General features: G+C 53.4%; 1 protein-coding gene, 1 non-coding gene and 1 pseudogene across 2 annotated transcripts in view; 2 read left to right on the top strand and 1 right to left on the bottom strand.

The window, feature by feature from the left end:
* The window catches only part of LOC117064211, an 85,446-nt gene that overhangs the window by 17,981 nt on the left and 42,182 nt on the right, over positions 1-25,283 (bottom strand). Inside the window, exon 3 of the mRNA XM_033178471.1 lies at positions 22,494-23,412. Within this exon, the coding sequence (XP_033034362.1) occupies positions 23,402-23,412 (11 nt within the window). The 3' untranslated portion in view covers positions 22,494-23,401. The remainder of the gene's footprint in view (positions 1-22,493; positions 23,413-25,283) is intronic.
* LOC117064269 lies at positions 6,795-6,928 on the top strand. The gene has a single exon (XR_004429343.1). It is a non-coding gene; the product is annotated as a small nucleolar RNA SNORA70 (small nucleolar RNA).
* Positions 6,824-7,341, top strand: LOC117064212 (annotated as a pseudogene).

The raw sequence follows: 25,283 nt of genomic DNA, 5'->3' as shown, positions 1-25,283 counted from the left end.
GGAAAACGGTAACAGACCTGGTAGATACTAACCCAACTGTATCCATAATTATCTTGAAGGTGAATACTGAAGATGCACCAGTTAGAAGATAGACTGTCCAGGAAACAAGACCCAACTATATATTGTCTATAAGAAACCCACTTTAAATATAAGTACATGTAGAGTAAAAGTAACTGAATAGAGAGATTTATATCCTGCTAACACTAAGAAAGTGGGAGTGACTATTAATTTCAGACACTTCAGAGTGAGGAGAGGGTCAGGGATGAAGCGGAGCATTCCATAATGGTAAAAGGGTCAATTCTCCAAAAAGATAACAATCCTGAAAGTGGGTGTGACTGCCAACAGAACATCAAACTACTTAAGGCAAAACGGATAGAAATACAAGGAGAAATAGATTAATCTACTGTTATAGTTGGAAACTTCAGTGTTTCTCCATCAGAAATGGAGAGATCCAGTAGGCAAAAAAAGAAAAAATCACTAAGGATAAAGTCAAACTCAACACCATCAACCAAATGAATATAATTGACATCTATAGACTATTTCATCCAACAGCAGAATAGCAACCTTCTTGAGCTCACCTGAAACATTCACCAAGATCACATTTGGGTCACAAATCATACCTTACAAATGTAGAAGAATTGTGTATTAGTCCACTTTCACAATGCTGTAAAAGAACTATCTGAGACTGGGTAATTTATAAAGAAAAGAGGTTTAATTCACTCTCAGTTCTACATAGCTGAGAAAGGCCGCAGGAAACTTACAACCATGGTGGAAGGCAAAGGGGAAGCAAGGCATGTCTTATGTGGTGACAGGAGAGAGAGAGAGTGAAGGAGGAAGTGACACCCTTTAAACCATCACATCTCGTGAGAACTCACTATCATGAGAACAGCATGGGGGAAACTACTCCCATGATCCAGTCACCTCTCAGCAGGTCCCTCCCCTGGGTGAGAGCAGACATTGCCTGATTTCTGTTTGATATGGTTTGGCTCTGTGTCCCCACCGAAATCTCATCTCCAATTGTGGGGATTACAAATTTCAGATGAGATTTGGGTGGGGAGACAGAGGCAAACCATAGCAAATAGAAATCAGGCAATGTCTGCTCTCAGACCACAATGCAGTTAAACTAAAAACCAGTAACAGAAAGGTAACTAAAAAATCACAAAACACATAGAGACTAAACAACACATTTCTACATAACACATGAGACAAAGAAGAAATACCAAGGGAAATTTAAAAATATTTTGAGCTAAATGAAAATGAAAACACAACTTATCAAAATTTGTGGGATGCAACAAAAGCAGTACTTAGAGGGAAATTTATAGCATGTATATATGTTAGAAAAGAAGAAAGATCTAAAACCAATTACCTAAGCATCCATCTTAGGAGACTAGAAAAAGAAGAGCAAATTGAATCCAAAGTAAGCAGAAGAAAAGACATAACACAAATTACAGCAGAAATCAATAAAATTGAAGACAAAATCAATAGAGAAAAGCAATGATACCAAAAGCTAGTTATCTGAAAAGACAAAGAAAATGGATATGCCTCTAGCTAGGCTAAGAAAGTGAGAGAGAGGACACAAATGAATATCAGAATGAAAGAAGGGACAACACTGTGGATCCTGTGGACAGGAAAAGGATAATAAGGGAGAAATATGAACAACTCTATGCCCATTTGTAACCTAGATGAAATGGACCAACTCCTTGAAAGACACAGTCTGTCAAAACTCACACAAGAAGAACTAGCCAATCTAAATAGACCCATATCTATTGAAGAAATTGAATAAATAACTAACAACTTTCCAGGTCAGGCATGGTGGCTCATGCCTGTAATTCCAGCACTTTGGGAAGCCACGGCAGGAGGATCACTTGAGGCCAGAAGTTCAAGACTAGCCTAGCCAGCATGGGGAAACAACGTCCCTACTAAAAATCCCCCCAAAATTAGCCAGATACGTTGGCACACATCTGTAATCCCAGTGACTTGGGAGGCTGAGGCAGGAGAATTGCCTGAATATGGGAGGCAGAGGCTGCCTGAACTGAGATCATACTACTGCACTTCAGCCTGGGCAGCAGAGTGAAACTGTCTCAAAATTAATTAATTAATTAATTAATTAACAAGTTTCCAAATCAGAAAACATCAAATCTAGATGGGTTTACAGTGAATTTTGCCTAACATGTGAGGAATAAATTATGCCAATTCTCTACAACCTCTTTCAGAAGATAGAAGTTGAGAAAATATTTCCAAACTCATTCTATGAGGCCAGCATCACCCTACTACCAAAACGAGATGAAGATAAGAAAACCACAGACCAATATATCTCATGAACATAGATGCAAAAATCATCAGCCAAATATAATCAAATTGAATTCCATAATATAGACAGAGAATTATACACCAAGACCACATGGAACTTACCCCAGGTGTGCAAATCTGGTTCAGCATTTGGAAATCAATAATGTAATCCATCATGTCAACATGCTAGGGAAGAAAAATTGCATTATCACATCAAGAGATGCAGAAAAATCACTTGACAAAATCCAGTACCCATTCATGATAAAAACTCAGTGAACTAGGAATATAGGAGAATTTCTTCAACTTGCCACAGAATATCTACAATAATAATGGTGAGAAACTCAAAGCTTTCCTACCAAGATCAGGAACAAGGCAAGGATGTCCTCTGTCACATCTTTTCAGTATCATACCAGAAGTCCTAACTAATGCAATAAGACAAAAAAGGCAAATAAAAAGTATACTGATTGGAAGAGAAGAAATAAAACTGTTCACAGATAACATGATTGTCTATGTAGAAAATCCAAAAGAATTGACCAAGAAAACCCTCCTGGAACTAATAAGCAATTATAGCAAGTTTGCAGGATACAAGATTCACATACAAAAGTCAGCTGCTTTTGTGTATACTAGCAATGAACAAGGAATTGGAAATTAAAAATATAATACAATTACATCAGTCTCCTCAAATGAAATACTTAGTTATAAATCTAATAAAATATGTACAAGTTCCATATAAGGAAAACTACAAAACTCTGATCAACAAAGTGAAACAAGAAGAAAGAAATGGAGATGAGGAACAAGGCAAGGAGAGAGACCTCTCTCCCTGAGGACACTGCAAGGCTCACTGCAGCCTCTGCCTCCCAGGTTCAAACAGCTCAAGAGGTGAGGATGTCCTCTTTCAGCTCTTCTCTCATGTTCATGGACAGAAGATTCAACATTGTCAAGATGTTCATTCTTCCCAGTTTGATCTATAGAGTCAATGTTATCCTAGTCAAACTTTCAGCAAATTATTTTGTGGATGTTGACAAACTGATTTTAAAGTTTATGTGGAGAGGCAAAAGACCCAGAATAGCCAGCACAACTCACTACAAAGAAAGGGTGATATTGGCAAAGGAATAGACAGATAAATCAATGGAACAAAATAGAGATCTCGGGTATCCACGTAGAAATCTATATCCACATCGATACAGTCAACTGATATTTGACGAAGGAGCAAAGGCAATACAATAGAGAAAGATGGTCTTTTCAAAAAACGGTGCTGGAACAACTGAGCACCGACATACAAATAATGCGTCCGGACTCAGACCTCACACCTTTCACAAAAATTAACTCAAAATGAGTCACAGACTGAAACATAAAACACAAAACTATACAATTCCTAGAAAACAGCATAGGAAGAAATCTAGATGAGCAATACCAAAAGTATGCCTGTGAAAGAATTGGTAAGCTGAACTTTCTTAAAATCAAAATATTTTTGCTCTGCAAAAGAACACTGTCAAGAGTATGAGAAAAGAAGACACAGACTGGGAGAAAATATTTACAAAAAAAATCAATACTTGGTAAAGGGAAAAATACAAAGAATGCTTAAAAGTCAATAATAAGAAAAGCCCAGTTTAAAAGTGGGTCAAAGACCTTCGCAGACCCCTCAGAAGAGGGTAGAGACACATATGAGAAGATGCCCCTGTCAGTCATCAGGGAAATACAAGTTAAAACGAGGAGACCCCTTCACGTGCCTGTTAGAACAGCCGGCCTGCAGACACGGGTAGCATCAAGGGCTGGCAACGATGTGGCGCTACAGGAACGCTCCTCCACTGCCAAAGAGGATGCAGCTAGCATGGCCACTTGGAAGACAGTTTGGGAGCTGCTTATAAATCTCAGCATGGGCTCTGACCCTGTGACCCAGCGTGCACACACCTTGGTACCTGCCCAAAAGAGCTGAACTCCCTCGTCCACACGGAAACCTGCACACACAGGTTGACAGCGGCTTCCCTTCACTTGTCCAAACTGGGACGCGACCAAGATGCCCTTCAGTTGGTGAATGGATAAACTGGGCACTTCTGGGCAGTGGAGTATCACTCGGCGCTAAAACAGAAAAGGAGCCATCAAGGCATGAAAAGACGGGAGCAGCTTGAATCCACAGCACTAAGGGAACAAAGCCAGTCTGAAAAGGCTACACACCACGTGAGTCCAACTAGACGACATTCTGGGAAAGGCAAAACTACGGAGACAGTAGAACGATGACAGATGGCCAGGGGCTTGGTGAGAGAAGGACAAATGCACAGAGCACAGAGGATGTTTAGCAGCAAAACTGCTCCGTGGGACACCACAGGGCAGATGCCTACAATCACACATTCGTCCAAACCCACGGAGTGAGCGGCCCCAGGAGGGAGCCCTGCAGTGAGCTCCGGGATCCGGACCATCCTGATGCGTCCGCGCAGGCTCATCGCCCGGCACAAATGCACATCTCCAGCCCCAGAGGGTGGTGGTGGGAGAGGCTGTGCCTGTGTAGGGGCGGGAGGCATATGGCCAACTCTCTGGACCTTCTTCTCCATGTTTCTGTGACTGTAAAACTGCTCTGAAAAGCAGTCTTTTACGAAAAATCAAACATCAAAAAAAAAAAAAAAAAAAAAGAAAAAGAAAAAAGAGGCACAAGCAATGTCTAGGATCACCCAGAACCTAAGTGTCAGCTGGAATTGAAACCTGCGTCATGGGTTTGGTCTGAGGGTGACATCGATGGGAGGTCACCTGGCTCCGCTCCAGCACCTGACCCAGCTCCAGCAACTGGCCAAGCTCCAGCTCCAGGCCCAGCTCCAGCACTTGACCCGGCTCCAGCACCTGACCCAGCTCCAGCAGCTGACCCAGCTCCAAGCCCAGCTCCAGCACCTGACCCAGCTCCAGCTCCAGGCCCGGCTCCAGCACCTGACCTGGCTCCAGCGCCTGACCCAGCTCCAGCTCCAGGCCCAGCTCCAGCACCTGACCCGGCTCCAGCACCTGACCCAGCTCCAAGCTCAGCTCCAGCACCTGACCCAGCTCCAAGCTCAGCTCCAGCACCTGACCCGGCTCCAGCGCCTGACCCAGCTCCCACGCCTGACCCAGCTCCAGCGCCTGACCCAGCTCCAGCACCTGGCCAAGCTCCAGCGCCTAGCCCAGCTCCAGGCCCAGCTCCAGCAACTGGCCCAGCTCCAGGCCCAGCTCCAGCGCCAGGCTCCGCTCCAGCGCCTCACTCCCCGGGCTGCCTGGACCGCAGGAGGTGTGGTTTGGGATGACACCATGGCTGTGATCTCGTTGGCCACAGGCTTCCCCATCCTTCTCGGCCGAGAAGCCACTCCCATGGCCACCTCTGACTCTGAGCTTGGACTCTGGAGTGGTTGCTGGAGTCACTTCCCACCATGCCGGGGGAGAGCTGCAGGAAGGCACAGGGTGTGGGACGCTGACAACTGGCAGCCGCCTCCCAGCCACACCCCAGCCTCCCGCAGGCACCAGGCCTTTGAGAACCAGAGCTGCACCTTGTCCAGCGGGTTTCATAGGTCTCAGGACTGGGAATGGCGCTGGATGCGTGGACGGGTGAAGTCCATTGTTCGTGCTGCTGCAGGTGTGAGCCGCAGCCCGTGCCCACCACCAAGGGGGCAGAATGGTGGCATGAATGGAGAAGCACTCATTTGCCAAATGATTTACGTCAGACTTTTCACAGCTGAGAACGCCACCGCAAAGCACAAACGACTCTGTTCCAGAAAGAAAAGGGACAGCAGGGCACTGAGGCAGACCACGGGAACACGAGCAGTGCCTTCCACTGTCCGGGTCCGGGGAGGGCACTGAGGCAGATCAGATCACGGCAGCCCTGGCAGCACCTTCCACACTGTCCCGGGGAGTCCTCTTTACCAGTGAGGAAAGTGACGCTTGAGGCTGAGAGGAAGACACTGATTCCAGGTGAAAGGACAATTTTTAAAGACTCTCCAGCTAGACGGTCTGTTTCTTTTTTTTTTTTCTTTTTTTTTTTTTTTGAGACGGAGTCTCGCTCTGTCGCCCAGGCTGGAGTGCAGTGGCCGGATCTCAGCTCACTGCAAGCTCTACCTCCCGGGTTTACGCCATTCTCCTGCCTCAGCCTCCTGAGTAGCTGGGACTACAGGCGCCCGCCACCTCGCCCGGCTAGTTTTTCGTATTTTTAGTAGAGACGGGGTTTCACCATGTTAGCCAGGATGGTCTCAATCTCCTGACCTCGTGATCCGCCCGTCTCGGCCTCCCAAAGTGCTGGGATTACAGGCTTGAGCCACCGCACCCGGCCCAGACGGTCTGTTTCTTCATTAATTTTCCTTAAAAGCCCCACTTGTGAGACAGGCAAATGCTCGCCCCCTGTCCCAGCCCCCGCCCCCATCATAAACCAGTGCACCTGGAGGAGGGGCTCGTGGCAGACAGGCCTGGGAAGGTGTTGGGATGTGCACCATGACCCACCTCCCGGGATGACCACAGAGCTGGGGGTGTATTTTCTGCACTTTAAAATGACTGAAGCCCTGCAGCCAATTAAGCCGACTGAGTTCCTTTCCTCATGTCGGCCCAGTGTGCAATGGCTGCAAACAGCAGCTTCCCTGGTAGTGATGCAGCCTATTTGTTGTATGGGTTGCTCTAAGGGACCTTGGAGACAGTCCTTTCAGATGGATGTTCATGTTTCTGACCTTGCACTACCCCAGTGTAGGCTCCAAACAGGCATGCGGGGTGCCATTGGAAAGCCCCAGGGCACTGTGGCCAGGGTTCACATTGACCAAGTTATGTCCATCCGCACCAAGCTGCAGAACAAGGAGCATGTGATGGAGGCCCTGTGCAGGGCCAACTTCAAGCTCCCCAGCCGCCAGAAGATCCACATCTCAAAGAAGTGGGGCTTCACCAAGTTCAGTGCCAATGAATTTGAAGACATGGTGGCTGAGAAGCGGCTTATCCCAGATGGGTCAAGTACGTTCCCAATCGTGGAGCTCTGGACAAGTGGCAGGCCCTGCACTCATGAGGGCTTCCACTGTGCTGCCCCCTCTTAATACTCACCAATAAATTCTACTTCCTGTCCACCTAAAAAAAAAAAAATGCCTTCACTTCAATTACCCCTCTTTCTTACGTACTTTGTCTGTTATTTTAGTTTTATCCTGATTCCCTCAATAAACATTATTAGTATATTAAAAAAATTAAAATAAAATAAAATGACTGAAGCATTTCTAAGGTCAAAGTGGAAGGTTCAAATAGCCCAGCCAGAGCCCAGAGCAACGTCCTCTTCAACACATTTACAAGGAAAAGCCATCTGATTGAAAGCGAGAGACTCCATGGTCACATCTGTAATTGGCCAGAAAATCACCTCATGAAGGCAGCGTGTTGTTTGAACTATGTCTGATTCCAAAAGAATTTCATTAAAGCAATTATATTTTAATAAATGTGGGAGGTTATAGATGGCATTTCATTTCATAATAGAGCCTGTATGCTGCGGCAATTAGCAGCGGAAAATGAGCGGGACGGAGCCCAGCCTTATGCCTGTGTCATGTTTTCATTACAGGAGTTACAAATAATCTATTAATCTTCCTCTAAACACCCAGCAACATGCAAGCATTCCTCACCTCAAAGTTGGTTCTAAGTAAACAAAATAAGATGCCAAGAGGTAGTGTGTCAGCATAGGATTTACAGAGTGAATCAGAGACCTTTGTACGATTGAAGACGTCGTTAGCCCTCGGGAGCCGAGTGTGGCAGCGCCGGGAGCCGGGCGCAGAGCCGGCCTCACCACCGCGCAGGAGCTCTGCCTATCTGGCCTGGTTGGTCTTTCTGGAAAGGTCCGTCTGCCCGGGTCTCGCCTGCCCTCTGCCACTGCCATCAGAAAAGCCTCAGGGGGCCCCAGTGGGCCCCGTCCCTCGGGAACCAGCTGCTGCCACGGCTGTCTCAAGCCACCTGCCAGAACGAGGGCCTCCCTCAGGAGGAACGCGTGGCAGAGGAGAAACTCCCCAAGTCTTTCAGACAAAAATATTAGGTCTATTGAACTCTCCCGAGTGGCAGACAAAATGGGATAGCCTAAATCCGAAGGAACCCCTGGAATCTCATCTTTCATCTTCTCCAACAGAAATGGACACCAGACTGGCTTTTGCCAAGAATACCACAGCCCTAGCATGATTTTTTAAGATCTATACATTTATGGTAAATTTCTTCAAAACCAAATCTTACAGAATTAATGAGGCTGGGGCTGGGCTCTGGGGAGGGGAGGTCCAAATAGAGCTGTTGGGAGCAGCCCTGGGACCCCCTCTGGGGTCTCCTGTTGTGTGGGAGAGACCTTGACTCTCAGGACACAGCAGTGGGCAGAGTGCGGTGGGTGACGGAGACATGGCCCGTGGGTGTTGGAGCCACTATCAAGATGACTGTGGTGGGAGATCCCTGGGAGACTTGGCCCTGGGCCGCTGGCAGAGGGCAGAGGGCCGTCTGTGTCTGAGGTCAGGCCCCCTCTGCTGAGGCACCTGTGCTGAGAAGCCACTGGTCCCTGGAAGGCACCTCCCTTCAGATGCAGATGGCCCTTTTTGCCTTGACTGCTAGGAAGCTCGGTGTTCAAAGGTTACCACTCTCTGAATCCCACGACACCTGCCCTCCGCCATCATCCCTGCGGAGTTGTCTGTTCTTGATTGAGAACAACCTCAAATCCCTTTTGGAAACAAATGGGTAATAAATGAATGTGTGATGGGAGCTCAAGCCCCAGCCAGCTAGGAGACCCTTGCCCCACATGCAGGGGGTCCCTCCACACAGCTCCCAGGCCCCCATCTCCCTTCTCAGACCCTTCTCTGAGAAACGTCTTTGAATGTCAGGACTAAGCTCTAATTTTTTATCTTGCCCAAATTCCTATCTAAGGGGTCTAAGAGTTTGACTCTTTTCGTCATACCCTTCAACCATAAATTCTCATCAGATGGGTCTTATTTGACCCTATATCATGACTTACTTTCCAGTCTGACTCTGGCAAAACATTATAAGACAAGAAAAAAATCAAAATATTTCATCCCAAAATGTATTTCCTTGCCAGACCTTGAAATTGCCCTGCAAAGTCTCTTGTGGGAAAAATCCACATTCTTTTTTTTTTTTTTAGACAGAGTTTCGCTCTTGTCACCCAGGCTGGAGTGCAGTAGCATGATCTCGGCTCACCACAACCTCCACCTCCCAAGTTCAAGCGATTCTCCTGCCTCAGCCTCCCAAGTCGCTGGGATTACAGGCATACGCCACCACACCCGGCTAATTTTTGTATATTTTTTACTAGAGACGGGGTTTCACCATCTTGGCCAGGCTGGTCTCAAACTCCTGACCTCATGATCCACCCGCCTCGGCCTCCTAAAGTGCTGGGATTACAGGCGTGAGCCACCGTGCCCAGCCAAAAAATCCACATTCTATAGAGGATTCCCTTCCCCTTTGTTTTCCTTCCTTCCCTTCCAGATCCAGGAGATAATTAGCTAAGAGCCAGGCACCTTTTAGGTCCAATAAGAAACAGTTCACAACCTGCTCCCTCTGAAGTCTGCTATCTGAGAGCTTCCTCTGCACAATAAGACTTGGTCTCCACAATCCTTTATCTCAGCCTCGCATTTCCTTTCTATTAATCCCAGGTCTTCTTAAACTCAACCAGTTGTCAACCAGAAAATGTTTAAATTTACCTGGAGCCTGGAAGCCCCTGGGCTTGAGTTGTCCCGCCTTTCTGAACCAAATCAATGTATTTCTTCAATGTATGTGATTGATGTCTCATGCCTCCCTAAAATACATAAAACTAAGCTGTACCCCAACCACCTTGGGTACATGTTCTCAGGATCTCCTGACGGCTGTGTCACGGGCCAAGGTCACTCATATTTGGCTCAGAATAAATCTCCAAAAATATTTTACAGAATTTGACTCTTTTCGTCAATAAATGTATAAAGCTGTTGAAACATATATCAAAACAGTTATGAAAGTATTTTTATTTTGAGACAGAGTCTCACTTCTTTGCCCAGGCTGGAGTGCAGTGGGGTGATCTTAGCTCACTGCAACCTCCGCCTCCTGGGTTCAAGCGATTCTCCTGCCTCAGCCTCCCCAGTAGCTGGGGTTTACAAGCATGCGCCACCGTGCCCAGCTAATTTTTGTATTTTTAGTAGAGACAGGGTTTCACCAGGTTGGCCAGGCGGGTCTCAAGTTCCTGACTTCAAGTGATCGACCCGCCTTGGCCTCCCACAGTGCTGGGATTACAGGTGTGAGCCACGGCACCCGGCCAAAAGTATTTCTTAAAAAACAAAATCATGGCCAGGCGCGGTGGCTCAAGCCTGTAATCCCAGCACTTTGGGAGGCCGAGACGGGCAGATCACAAGGTCAGGAGATCGAGACCATCCTGGCTAACCCGGTGAAACCCCGACTCTACTAAAAAATACAAAAAACTAGCCGGGCGAGGTGGCAGCGCCTGTAGTCCCAGCTACTCGGGAGGCTGAGGCAGGAGAATGGCGGGAACCCGGGAGGCGGAGCTTGCAGTGAGCTGAGATCCGGCCACTGCAGTCCAGCCTGGGCGACAGAGCAAGACTCCGTCTCAAAAAAAAAAAAAAACAACAACAAAATCATAACGCAGTGATACATCCTTTCACACCAGCGCAGTGAGAGCTGCGTCCCTTGGTGGTTCCAGTGGCTCCATCATTCCAGGTGGTGATGGGCAGTGCTGTGAGCTATTTGCAACAGCTGCCGTGTGCACGAAGCCACGACTTCTAGGGCAGGATTTAGCTCGCGGCATGAAGAAATGTCAGCTTCTTTCCTGTCTCCATGTTCTCCTGCTCTGACCCCCATCCTGCCTGGGCCTCCAGTGGGTCCCAGCTCCCAGATAGGTCCGGGAGAGACCCTGCCCCTGCCCCGGCCCTGATCCCCTGACACAGGGCCCTTGCCGCTCGTTCAGGCTGCAGGCCGAGCCAGGCACCTTCCCGCTACCCTCAACTGTTCCGAAATACACATTGGTCTTCATCCCCACTTCCTGGCATACAACTCCTAAAGTTCTTGGGGTCTCCTGAGTGATGTCTGTTTGTCTGCTAAGGAGACGACCGTGGTTGGCTATTCAAGCTGATCCCCAACAGGACTGTCAGGGGCTTCTGTATAACGGACTCTGGAGGTTCCTGGAGGGTAAGTGCCCAGGGAGGGCCTGAAAGCTCCAGCCCCTTCCCCACACCTCGCCCCATGCACCTCTCCATCTATATCCTTTGCAATACCATCTATAATAAACCTGGCACATGTAAGTGCGTGTCCCTGAGTTCCGTAGCTGCTCTAGAGAATTAATCGAACCCAAGCAGGGGGGTGTCATAGGAACCCAGCCTGTGGGCCGGAAGTTCCGAAGGCTCAGACTTGCCGCTGGTGTCTGAAGTGGGTGTGGGTAGCAGGGAGAGGTCTTGGGGACTGTGGGATCAGACACTGTCTCCTGGGGAAAGAGTCAGAAAGAACTGAACGGAGTTGGAGGGTCCCTGCTGGTGCCTGTGCAGAGCCGCCTGTTTGCTTGGCGTGTGGGTAAAACCCCACACATCTGGTCATGGAGTCTCAGTTGATTGTTGTGCGTAAGAGCAGAGAAGAGTCTGTTTCTTCTACTCAGGACCCCCAGGGCCACAGCCCCTCCCTGCTGAGATCCTGCCAGGCGGGAGCATCTGCAGGAGCCTGTGTAGCCCCATCTCCACCCCTGCCAGTATCCACAGAGCGAAATGCAAGCAGTTGCTTTTGGTCCTGGGGTTCAAAAGCCCCTTCCCCAGGAGGGGACCTGGAGGCCTGGCCACCTTGTTGCAGTGCCACCCCCCTGGCCCTGCTCTGACGCCCCCCTGGCCCTGCCCTGAGAGAGCCTGCGTTCTCGCCGGCAGGGTCTTGGGTCACTGGCTCAGCTGCCCCTCCCAGGCGGTGGACTTTTCCAGGGCTTGCAGGGCTAGGTGGGTGCCTGTGAGGGCCCCATGTCTGGAGTGCCACACGCGGCCGCAGCCCCCGCTCACTCGTTCCAGCAGACGTTTTCCCACAGGCAGCGGCAGAGACTCCCTTCAGACCAGAACATGGGCTGTTCACCCCGCAGGCCGTCCCCGCCTGGCACCTCCAGGACGGCAACCACCCTGCTCTCCCTGAGGCTTTCCTGGGTTTTGCTCTGAAAGCCCCACACCCTGGAAACCCCTCAGTCCTGGGCAAACTGGCCGCCCTAAGGCCCAGCCTTTCTCAGACCCTCAGCCAGCCTCTGCCTCACAGCGTTGGAGAGTTTGTCTAGGGTCCCTTTGAGGAGCCGAAGGCCTGGCAGGAGTGAGTCCCCAGGGGACAGCGTGAGGCCACGCACCCACCCAGGTGAGGTCCCAGCCTTCTCTGTGAGCCGCATCCCTGTAGCCTGTCCTGGGACTGTCCTGGCAGAGAACCACACACTGGGGACTTAAAGCAATGGACGTTATCCTCTCCCAGCTCCGGAGGCCAGAAACCTGAAATTAAGGAGCCTCCGAAGGCTCCAGGGGACGCCTTCCTGCCTCTTCCAGCAACCCCAGGTGTCCTGGGCTTGTGGCTGCATCACTCTGCCCTCTGCCCCCTGGGCACGCAGCTGGCTTCCCTGTATGGGCCCATCTCTCTGAATTCACATGACCATCCTTCAGTAAAGACACCAGCACCAGTCCCTGACTCAGGGCCTTCCTCAACCCAGTATGGCCTCATCTTAACTAAGGATGTCTACATCGACCCTACTTCCAAATAAGGTCACATTTGAGTTTCCTGAAGAACATGAATTTGGGGTACTGCTCAGCCCAGTACTGCAGTTTCTGCAACAGACAACATGGGAGCCCCCACTGTGTCTCTGTGGCCAGGACAGTGCCCCTCACCAGCCAGACTGTGGGGTCCAGGGACCCCCGGGGGAATCTGGGCCGTGGGTCTTTCAGCTGTGGGTGTTCTTTATGGACACCGTCTGCCGAGGGCAACTCTGATCCCCAAACTCTCAGCAGCCAAGTGTCCCTGGGACACCCCCACCTGTGCTGAACAGGGCTTCCCAGGGAGACCACAGACCTCAGGGCACACACAAATGCACACACATACACACGTGTGCACACACAAACCCTGCTTCAGAGAGCCCCGGAGGAACACCACGCTCACCCAGCCGCCTCACATTTCTGTGCTTCAGTCAGTTACAAGAGTATGGATTCTTGAACACTTACTTTACATCTTTGTAACCCAACACGCTTTGTTTCTTGAGGGTGTAGTATCCACCCAAATTCTCTGCAGTTCCTTCTGTGAGGGGACTCTGTCTCTTCTCCCCTAAACTTACTTTTTAGCATAATGACTCTTAAGCTTTAGAGAAGGCCATTGTTTAGTCTTTGTTAGCAGCGTGAACATAGTTTATCATCTTTTCCATCAGAAAATGCAGCACAGCACGGCTGTCCTCTGTCTCCACTGTGTGCTCGGAGCCAGGGATGCCCCGCCTCGCCCTCCTGCCCAGCGTAGCTTCCCTCTGCCTCCCCCGGGGCTCTTACTCTGCATTTGCCCCTGGCCCGGAGCCCACCCTGCTCTGCTCACCCAGTGCCTGGGCCCCTCGCTGGCTCCCGAACCCCTTGCCTTGGCTTCCCCACCGGGTCTGTGCTCCTCTGTTCTGCTGGGGCTTCCACACCCGGTCTGCACTCCCCGCCAGGTCTGCGTTCCTCACCTGGTCTGTGTTCCTCTGCTCTGCTTCACGTCTGGCCCTGCTGTCTCCACTGCTCCCAGCCTCCTCCACATCCCAGTTCTCCACGACTGCAGTCCATGTGCGAAATGCATAGTCCAGGACACCCGTGGAGGCTGCGAAATGGTGGAAGGGGTGGGGGGCGGGGAAACAGCTCTGGCCAGGGCCAACCCCACTCCCCACTGCCCTGGCAGCTCCACACACGTCCAGCTGCACAAGGCACCGAGATTGCACACGGAGGAGCCTCACTGGCCTGCAGGATTGCTGGCTGCTGGCCAGAGACACGACCCTCCAGGGTGGTTTTCACAGCAGTGGTGGTTCTGAGGATTGGAGCCAGGCTCGGGACCTGCACACACACAGGGTGCCTTCGCAGGGAGACCCCAGATCCCGGGCGGAGGGAGCCACTGCCCGATCCAGGAGAGGCCACGTCTCTGCCTCCGGCAGATGTCTCTGAAAAGACCATCTGGACACGCCACGAGAGGCTGTCGGCAGCGCTGTCCCCGACAATCCGCCCTCAGAGTCCCCATGTGTGAAACGCCGAGAGGGTTCCATGGGGTGAGGAAGGAAGACGGCGCTGCGGGGGGTGCCCAGCGTTCACAGCGCTCACGGGAGCCTGCCCGGCCCTTCCTCCAGGCCTGGGGCGGCTGAGCACAGACCACACAGGCTCTGCCTCTTGCCCCATGGCCTGTGGAGACACAACAGCGGCCACACGGCAGGCAGAGCCTCCAGCAGGCGAGAGCCTCTGCCTAACTCTCATGCTCAGGACACACTACTGCACGCCAGCAACATGCCAGGGGCCTCAAGGGCCAGGGCACAGGGAGGGACCTCTGCTCCCGGGACAGGCGCCCTTTGGGGGGACCCAAGGTCTGCGCCCTGGCGAGCAGCTCCATCAGGGCCCGAAGGCCCCGTGTCCGTGAGGCCCAGAGGGACGGAGACTGACCACTTGAGCGGGGCACTTCCCACAAGCTTCCTGTCCCTGCCTTCAGTAGCCCTGAGGAGCGCAGCCCCCTCCTCACTGTGGGTCCAGGCCCAGACAGGAGGGCACGGAGGCTGCTGGGCCTTTTGTGGCAGGACACGGGCACCCTCAGCTCCACAGAGAGCCAGGGAGGTGTCTTAGAAAGGAAGCTCCAAGTCTTCTTGCTGGACGCTTTCGGCACTGAGTGCAGACGCCAGCCCCAGTCCTTGGCCCATGGACCAGGGCACAGGAGTCTGAAGCCACTCACTACATACTCTCCTCCAGGGCTTAAAACACAGCCGGGACTCGCCCCCTCTCGGGGGTTTCTGTGTGGCCTGCCCCTGTGAGGACGCCAGCGGGCTTGGTGCACGGGTGGCCCCGGGGTCAGCTCCACGGGCACTGCTCCCCCCCGCCGCGCGCCCGCAGTGCCCGAGCCCCGCTGCCCTCCCCGCTGCTGGTGTGCGTGCACCTCGGGCCCCTCCGGGAGCTGCACAGAGTTCACACCAGGTCAATCCACCATCCCCTGCACGGAGGGGCCAGCGGCCCGGGGCGGCTGTGCTGGGGAAGGCAGCAAAACCCTTAATCTAATGATGTTTTTCTCCAACCGCAACCATTGCACGCTAGGAGCCACTCTCTCTTAATTAAGCTCAGCTCCCACATCCTTTTAACCATGCAACTTTAAAAGAAACATGTATCTTTCCAAATTAACTTTGTATCTAAGAGTAATAAGAGAGCAAGAGTTGTACTAATTAACTTACAGTCAGCTACAGAACTCATTTGCCAATGCCGTGTTGGCTTCAAGGGGAGCCAACATTTATTCAGCACAGAGGACATTCCAGGGCACTGGTCCCACCTGGGCATCACCCCTTGTTTCCACAGAGCCCCGAGGGTCTTGGAGGCAGGAGCCCAGGGACAGTGCGGAGCTGGGACTCGGGTCAAGTGTGTCTCCCTCCGGAGCCATTCCAGATTCCAGAAGGATCCAGAGCCTTCCCTCCCACACGCCAGCTCACGGCATTGGCTACAGTAATAGTCTGCCTAGAGTGTGTGCTTTTGATTGAAAAAGCCAGGAGAAAATCTTTTTCAAAGAGTGGAATGTTCAAAGAACGGAAATCTGTGAAAATCAGCCTGTGTGATTTATCAGGGCTCATTTCCATGAGACGTAGTTACATTCTCGACTGGCCAAGGACGCTGCCTGCCCAGCCTGCGCAGGGTGAGGCGCGGGGACATGGCCATGGGCCACTCTCCAGGGCTGACTGCAGGGACCTTCGCCTCCGAGGAGCCAGGAGAGATGGAGACACCCAATCTGAGATGTTCTGACAGCTGCTTCACAGGCCCAGCTGCAGGAGGATGGCAGCGTCCTTCATCCACGCGGAGCTCTGGAGCTTGGAAGCTGAGGCCGCCAGCTCCGTCCCGGGCAAGCTCAGAGCATCACAAGCTCAGAAGGAACAAACTGCAGTGTCCACGCCGGACACAGAGCGCAGGGAGAGGCCCCTTGTCCCTCACCCATGGCACGGAGCATGTGATGGCAAACGCCTCTGCTCCGAGAGAAAATGGGCAATGCCTTTGCAACCGACCAAGCAAATGCAGACACCAGATCTGCTTTCTAAAATGCTAGGGCTGTGAATCGCACATGCCCCAAGCAGGCAGAAAAGCGGAAGAACGCTGTTCCGGAGAGAGTGCGCCCAGGGGTTCCCTGGGTTTGGAGGGGGCTGAGTTTGAGAGGAGGAGGGGCTGCGTGTGTGGGCAGAGTTGGCAGAGCTGGTCGCTGCGTGGCTGAGGGAAGGGGCTGAGAGGCCATCAAGGCCCACCTGGACGTTCAGTGGCTTCCCAGTGCTTCCCCTCCAGCCTGCAGCTGCCGGCACCAATGGCTGGGTCCAGGTGGGATTCTCCAGCACAGGAGGGGCAGGGCAGCTTCCCCAGGCCAAGAGGCTGAGGAGAGCAGTGCCCAGCAGCAGGCAGATCCAAGGCAGGAACGCAGCTCAAAGGAAACGGCAGCAGCCAGTGTCCACGAGGGGACAGGCCACATGGGCCTGGCTTTGGGGCTCAGGGAGGCCAGGACGGTCCCCAAGACTCCCCACAGAGTGAAACTGGGCCAGCTCAGACACAGAGCCACGGCCCTGGACACACCCACGACAGAGACACGGATGCAGAGACACGGCCCCGGCCACATGCACGAGACACGTGCCACATGCGGCCCCCAGAGCAGTGACCTTGGCATTGGTAACTGCAAAGCAGGGGCCAGTGCGCTCCAAGTGATGCCGTGTTATTTAAAAGCCTGACATGCTGTAGAACACGAGGCCTTTGCTGTGGTTTATGGCCCGTTCTGGAGATGCCCGGGCTCTTGCCACTGGTGTCCCCAGAAAAGGGGGGACTCATAGAAGGGGCCCCTGTGATGAACAGCTGGGCCCTTTCCCCCAGGCCCAGGGTAAATGACCCCTCCACAAGCCCCTGGAAGACAGGACCCTACGTGCTCCGGGAAGACAGGACCCCGCCGTGACCACAGGACACCGCGCACTCTCAGGCATGCCATCCTCCCCAACTGACCGAGCTCCCCCAAGGCCGTCATCGCCTCCTGGGTGAGGGGAAAGTGACCATGAAGGACTTGCTCCGGGCTGGGCCGGGGTCTGTCTCAGCACTGCGGCCAGGCTGGTGGCCTTGGCTGGTGAACGTGCCTCCAGTGGGTGCCACTGCTGTGTCTGCTGCTAGATGTGGGTCAGGACCCCAGAGCATAGGGCTGAGCTCCAGGGCCTGCTCCACCCCAGTGCCTTTCTTCATGGTAAAGCCCCCCCCACTGAACCACCTCAGGAGCAGGCTGAGCCTCCACCTCTGCTGCCCTCTAGGCCCCAGCATCCCGGAGCAGAGGGTGGGGCCATACTCAGATGCCGGGCCTGGCTGTCCTTCCTCCCAAATCTAACCCTAGCCCTGAGCCACACCCCAGGTATCCTGAGCCAGCACCCTCCAGAATGTGCCTCCCTTCAGATCTCAGGCCAGCAGGGGGAGAAGGACAGCACCGCCCCACCTTTTATCTGGGAGCTTGGCCAGGCAGGGGCTGGCCCGAGCAGCAAGAGCCTCCTCCTCCTCACCGCACCGTGGCTCGGAGGAGTCTGCATCTTCTTGCCTCGGGAGCCTGGAGCATCGGAGCTTCCCTAAGCTCCACTCATCCATGCGGGACAGTCACCTCCACTCCGGAATGGGTGTGAGTCGGACAAGGGGCTCGGTTGGCTGTGCATATGAACTGGGCATGTGCTCTTGGAAATAACTTTATAAAATCCCCTGAGAAAGAAAAGTGGAGACAGCCGAGAGGACCCCACACGCCTCCCTCTGGAGGCCCAAGGCTGAGGCAGCTCGGTTTCCAGCCCCTCCTCACGGGATGCCAGGTTCACCCCAGGCCGTGAGAACCCAAGCCCGAGGCAGCTCAGCCACAGGCCCCGATCCGGCCCAGAGCCGTGCCCTGATTAGGCCCAAAGGAGAAGTCAGGATCAGGGAGAGGAGAAAACATCTGAGCAATCAGGCTCCCGCCCACCGCAGGATAACAGGCAGAGAGTGAGTCATGCTGACTGTGGGAATCTGTGTAGATGGGTTTGGTTTGTTTTCTTTGCTATTGTGGGGTGTTTGTCTCCATCTAATAATTTTCATTGTGTGCTAATAAGCACAGTGGCTTGGCTTGCATGGAAACCGCCCAGCCGGCCCTTTTGTTATGCAAAGGTTTGAAGGGGCCCAGGACCTCCCAGGGTCAGGGGAGGAGCAAATTACCTCTTCCATGTGGAAAGAGGGCGGGCATGTTATGGCTGTGGCTACAGAGACCAAGGCAGCAAACCGACACCACTGCCCTCATCGAGGCGGCAAACCGGCAGCACTGCCCCACACCCCTGTGCCCTTCGGAGGGTGGCACTGACCCATTGCCGGAGGGGCCCACAGACCCAGGGATGGGCACTTTCCCAAGAAAAGTCGGGGTCCCCTTTGGCAGCTCCCCTGGGTGACCAGGAGCATGGCAGCGTCTCCAGGACAATGGGAATGGCCAGTGCCCTGAGAGCACTTCTTCCTTTGTTCCCTCCCTGGATGGGCTGAAGGGGTCACCCTGTCTGGTATCTGCTGGATGACCAAGTTCCCTGAGCTAGAGCGTCAGGCTGGCCTTCCTCTCCTTAAATAGTCGTCAGGACAGACACACTCCAGCTGTCACACAGAAAGTAAGTGGCCCAGGCCGGGCGCCGTGGCTCAAGCCTGTCATCCCAACACTTTGGGAGGCCGAGGAGGGCGGATCATGAGGTCAGGAGATTGAGACCATCCTGGCTAACATGGTGAAACCCCATCTCTACTAAAAATACAAAAAAACTAGCCGGGTGTGGTGGTGGGTGCTTGTAGTCCCAGCTACTTGGGAGGCTGAGGCAGGAGAATGGTGTGAACCCGGGAGGCGGAGCTTGCAGTGAGCTGAGACTGCACCACTGCACTCCAGCCTGGGAGACAGAGCGAGGAAAAAAAAAAGAAAGAAAAAAAAAGAAAAGAAAAGAAAGTAACTGGCCCACAACTGTATTTGTCATGCAGGTTCCCAACCTCCAGGGCTGCTGTCATCGAAAGGTACATGACTTTAAAGACCATATCCTCACAAAATAGGATCAAGTAAAAGTGCTCAGTGGTGAAGACGCGGAGCCGGACCAGCCCTGGTGCCGGGTGCAGCAGCCACTGTGCAGGAGGCCTATCTGCACCGTCCGAGAGAGTTGGAGCCAGAACCTCACCTGCAACGCCACTCCTCCTAGAATAGGGGAACGGCCCAGGTCACCCCCCAACTCCACCAGTACAGCAGCTGCTCTGCAAAGTGGATGCCCACAGGTGCTTCCAACACACGTCAGAACTAAGCTGGAGCCCTGTCCACGCTCCTTCGTGCTCCGCTGGGAGGCTCTGCCAGAGCTGGCCGCTGGGTGGGAGGGCAGAAGGTGGTTTCATCTTCCCCACAAGGTGGGCACGCCCTCACTGGACCCCAGGGTTTTCTTCAAGCCTCTGTGTCAGAGCCAGTGGGCAACTGTGCTGCCTCTGCCCACCCTGCCCACATGGGCACACGTGGGTACATGTGGGCACACACAGGTATCTGCAGGCACACCTGGGTACATGTGGGCACACATGGGTATCTGCAGGCACACATGGGTACAGGTGGGCACACCTGGCTACATGTGGGCACACGGGTACATGTGGGCAACCTGAGTATCTGCAGGCACACCCGAGTACATGAGGGTACATGTGGGCATTTGCAGGCACACATGGGTACATGTGGGCACACCGGGATACATGTGGGCACACCAGGATACATGCAGGCACACTTGGGTACATGGGGGCACACATGGGCAGGGCAGCACTGGCAGCCGCTCCCTGCCCATCACAAGCCATGACCTCAGCTTTGACCTTGCAGGTGTGCCAGGTTCAATTCAAATGCATGCCGTGGCAATGTGTGTGTGCATATTGTACAAGCAATGTAGCTAGGAACAGTAGCTATTATTATCCTAAGGCTAAATATGGATTTTTTTTTTTTTAGGTGAAAATTCAAAACCAAAGGAAATTACTGCCATCAGGGTTGTGGCTGCAGCCAGAGCACGCCTCCCAGTCTCACACGCACGCTCTCTTGTGGAATCGGGCTCTGCAATTCTTTTGGCCGGAGCAGAAAGGAGCTGCCACACGGCCTGGGGAGACAGCTCCACCTCTGAGGTAGCAGCAAAGAAGCAGCATGGAGGGAGTGGTGGGGGAGGTGAGCAGTCCCGGCCGTCTGCTGACTTTCCCCTTTCTAAGATTTTGTTTTCATAGGGAGGAGAGAGAGGGCGCCTGAGTCTGACGAAAGGGTCTCAGGTCCCGTGTGCTGTCCACTCTCCTGCCAGCCACAGAGACCCCCGGGCCATGGTGCCCGGCCAGCCTCAGGTCCCGCGCTGCCCACTCTCCTGCCAGCCACAGAGACCCCCGGGCCATGGTGCCCGGCCAGCCTCAGGTCCCGCGCTGCCCACTCTCCTGCCAGCCACAGAGACCCCCGGGCCATGGTGCCCGGCCAGCCTCAGGTCCCGCTCTGTCCACTCTCCTGCCAGCCACAGAGACCCCCGGGCCATGGTGCCCGGCCAGCCTCAGGTCCCGCTCTGTCCACTCTCCTGCCAGCCACAGAGACCCCCGGGCCATGGTGCCCGGCCAGCCTCAGGTCCCGCGCTGTCCACTCTCCTGCCAGCCACAGAGACCCCCGGGCCATGGTGCCCGGCCAGCCTCAGGTCCCGTGCTGTCCACTCTCCTGCCAGCCACAGAGACCCCCGGGCCATGGTGCCTGGCCAGCCTCAGGTCCCGTGCTGTCCACTCTCCTGCCAGCCACAGAGACCCCCGGGCCATGGTGCCCGGCCAGCCTCAGGTCCCGTGCTGTCCACTCTCCTGCCAGCCACAGAGACCCCCGGGCCGTGGTGCCCGGCCAGCCTACTGGGTGACAAGATTGGAGGGTGCATGGAAGGGCCCAGCTGCTGTGAGGGTGCCAGTGTTCCCTCCCTCGCCTCCTGCTGCACCTGCTCTGAGCTGAGTTCTACAGATGTAGGGTTGGCAGAGAGACCACCTGGCAATGAGGTGTGCGTGTCCGGATGGAGTGTCTGTAAGGGACGTTTGCTGATGGCTCACTGAGGTGATGGTGGAACCCGCCAGTTGTGGAAAGCAGGAGCTGGCACTGGCTGTAGCGCCCAGACCCCAGGCCTCCCGCCTGTGGCCCAGCTTCCTGGCCGCCTCATAGCTCTAAAGTGAACACCCTGGCCAGAGAGATGCGTCTCATCCCCAGCAGTCCTCAGCTCCTGACGCAGCATGGATCCCTCACTCACTCCTCCAGGCAGCCCGGGACCTGCATTGATAGAGCCTCTAGCGTGGCACACCAGGTTCTGAGGGTCTTTAAAACAGACACCGGCCAGGCACGGTGGCTCACGCCTGTAATCCCAGCACTTTGGGAGGCCAAGGTGGGCGGATCACGAGGTCAGGAGATCGAGACCATCCTGGCTAACACTGTGAAACCCTGTCTCTACTAAAAATACAAAAAAATTAGCCGGGCATGGTGGCAGCGCCTGTAGTCCCAGCTACTCAGGAGGCTGAGGCAGGAGAATGGCGTGAACCCGGGAGGCGGAGCCTGCAGTGAGCGGAGATCGCGCCACTGCACTCCAGCCTGGGCAACAGAGCGAGACTCTGTCTCAAAAAAAAAAAAAAAAAAACAGACACCAATGGAAAGTTTTGTTCACAGAAATTTAACATCAAAAAGCAAATGGAAACAGAACAGAAAAGACCAATCACGTTTCCCAAGTTGGAAAGAATCGGGTTCCATCTGCCTGGGAGAAACAGGAGTCTCCACGTGCTGGGAGTGGCGCATGGGAAGTAGAGGCAGTCTCAAGAACAGAAAGCCAGGGGCACTGTCCCGCAGGGAAGGGCGCCAGGGGCCTAGGGTGGCCTCTCAGGTTCACAAACCAGGGAAGGGACCCCAATAGACGTGCACTCGCCTACATCGCCCCTGGGGGAGGCTCCCCAGCCAGTTGAGGACATACCCTGGGCTCCAGCCCCACCACAGCCTCCCTTCTAGTCCCTGGAGGATTCCTCTCACGCACGGCAGGAGGTTCTCACCGTACGGCCTGTGGGTCCTGGCATGGGGTAAGTTCCCAGGGATTCTGCCAGGGCGTCTGCAGATCAGAACTACATTTGTGACAATGCTGAGTGACACCGTGTGACAATGTGTCACTACTTTTATGACAACGCCTTCTCCAGCAGGCGGTATCTGCAGAATGGTGACTCCCTGGTAGGTACGGGGCAGCGGCTCCACACCCTGCCTGACCACAGCCAGGCACTCATCGTGCAGTAGAAACAACAGCTCCACTTTTAAAAGCCACCCCGAGGCAGAAAAACTATCCATTCTGTTGTATCTCAGCCTTGCATACAGCACAGCGGGGTGCATGGCCACAGGTGGGGGAGTACATAGGAAATGCAGGCAGAGTGCGTGTACCACACATGGAAGCTGACGGGACTGGGAAAAAGTGTGCGACTGAGTCTAGAGCCACACCTGCCACCCCCCAGCTACGCTGTACCTGAAAAAACAACCAACAAGCCACAGTCATTGGGCATCGGGCAGGCATTTTCTTGAAAATGAGCAAACGAGCCTGTTGCTTTAAGGTAAACTTGCAGTATTTGTTACCAATAACAAAATTTGAGCTTTCAAGCAAAAATTAGAATTTTGGAAAACTTGTATCCATCACCGTGAGCTTCCCAGTCAGCATGTCAAGACTTTTCCGAGGAAGTTGGTGGTGATATTTGCAAATGTGACTTTTGATATTAAATAAAGAAACACGTCAACATTTGGAAGCTCCACATGACTCGGTGAACTGACCTTTTCCAGATGACTGTCGCAGGATGCTACGAAGCCACGCCGGGTAAGAGCCCACCCAAAGCGCATGATGGCTGCACGTCACGGCCTGGCTGAGCATGGAGCATGTGCACCGTGGTCTCAGGTTCCACAGCAGCTCACCTTGAAGAAACCATCACTTCCCACCTGTTGTGTAATGCCAAGAAAGATGATGCACAATTATCCAGAAAGGCTGGTAAATAATCCTCTGTCCCGACTCAATGTCTGTGTGTGGTCAGGTTTTCTCAATTTCAACCAGAACAACAGTATCACAGCAGTTCAAATCAAAGAACCCAGTGAAAGAGGTTTGCAAAATGTAAGATAATGCCATTCTTTTTACTAAAAATATTACTAAAATTTTTATCCTATATGTGAACACTTAGTGAGTTTATTATTGCTGTTTTTAAATGAAGCAGAAAAGGATGAAATGGTCTGTTTTGCAGCAATGTGGATGGAAGTGGTGCTCATTCTCTTAAGTGAAACAGAAACACAAATGCTGCATGTTCTTACTCGTAAGTGGGAGCTGAATCACCTGTGGACACAGAGTGTGGAATTATGGGCAACAGAGTCTGGGAGGGAGTGGGGGGAAGAAAATACTTAATGGGTACAGCACACATTATTGGGGTTCCCTAAAAGCCCTGGCTTCACCACTGTGCAATGTGTGCCTGTGACAAAATTACACTTGTGCCCCATAAATTCACATAAATCTAAAATGTATAAGTAAATTTTGAAATGTAAACATGAATGAAGCCATAAGTATTTTTAAATGTCTCAGTTCTAATTGCTAATATAGTCTATATATAATTTACGTATATGATATACATACATATATAATTTACACATGTATGTGACACATACATGCATATAACACACACACACACACACATATATATATATTTTTTTTTTTTTTAATTTTTTTTTTTGAGACAGTCTTGCTCTGTCGCCCAGGCTGGAGTGCAGTGGTGGATCTCGGCTCACTGCAAACTCCACCTCCCGGGTTCACGCCATTCTCCTGCCTCAGCCTCCCCAGTAGCTGGGACTACAGGCGCCACCACCACGCCCGGCTAGTTTTTTGTATTTTTTAGTAGAGACGGGGTTTCACCGTGTTAGCCAGGATGGTCTCGATCTCCTGACCTCGTGATCCTCCCGTCTTGGCCTCCCAAAGCGCTGGGATTACAGGCGTGAGCCACCGCGCCCTGCCGCTAATACCGTATATTTCGAAGGTTATAATGCACAAAAACAAAAGCTCTGAGGGTCTTCAACAATTTTTAAAGTGTAAACATGTCCCAAGACCAAAACGCTTAAGACCCGCCGGTGAAGGCAGCTTGGCACACGCTGGGGTTTCTGCCCATCTGTTGACACAGCCGAGGCCTCTGCACCGACTCCGAGCTCCCGGCTCCGCGCGTCTTCCCACGTGGAGGCCGCCCCCGCCCGGGCTGGGGACTCGGCCCCGTCTAGACTCTGTCCCGGCCTCTGGCATCGCCTCTCGGGAGCCGGACCCCTGGATCGCTCGCGGCTCCTCTGAGCTCCCCCAGCGCAGTCCGGTCCGCACGCGGCCCTGTCCAGGCCCTTCGCGATTTGGCCGCTTCTCCCCGCATCCGGCCACAGCTGGGAACACAGGGACCGGGGCCCCCCGGGAAAAGGAGACGACGCCCCAGGAATGACGGCGCTGAGCCCCAGCGGCGGGACAGTCTCTGAGTGTTTCACGGGATTGGAAAGAAAAGAGTCTTTGACTTTCCCTGAACACGAGCTGCCTGCGACTCACGGACCCGAGGCCCAGGGAGGAGCCGCGGCCCCGGGAACCCCCCAGGGAGGTCTTTCGGGGCCGCAGCCGGGAGTCCCGGCCGCCCGCAGCCCCCCCATGGCCCGAGAAGCCGGGGACCCTCCCTGCGGGACGCGCGCCCCCCACTCAGAGCCTCCCAAGCTCCCTGGAGAGGAGGAACCGCCTCCATCTTGTCCCCGGTCCCCGCTCTCCCGGGACCCCGCGGCTGCCTCCGCCTCTCCAGGCTCGGCCTTTC

The sequence above is a fragment of the Trachypithecus francoisi genome, unplaced genomic scaffold (assembly GCF_009764315.1).
Source record: "Trachypithecus francoisi isolate TF-2019V2 unplaced genomic scaffold, Tfra_2.0 Lachesis_group19, whole genome shotgun sequence".
Classification (NCBI taxonomy): domain Eukaryota; kingdom Metazoa; phylum Chordata; class Mammalia; order Primates; family Cercopithecidae; genus Trachypithecus; species Trachypithecus francoisi.
Note: the sequence above shows the minus strand (reverse complement) of the source record. Positions and strands in the feature narration are given on the sequence as shown.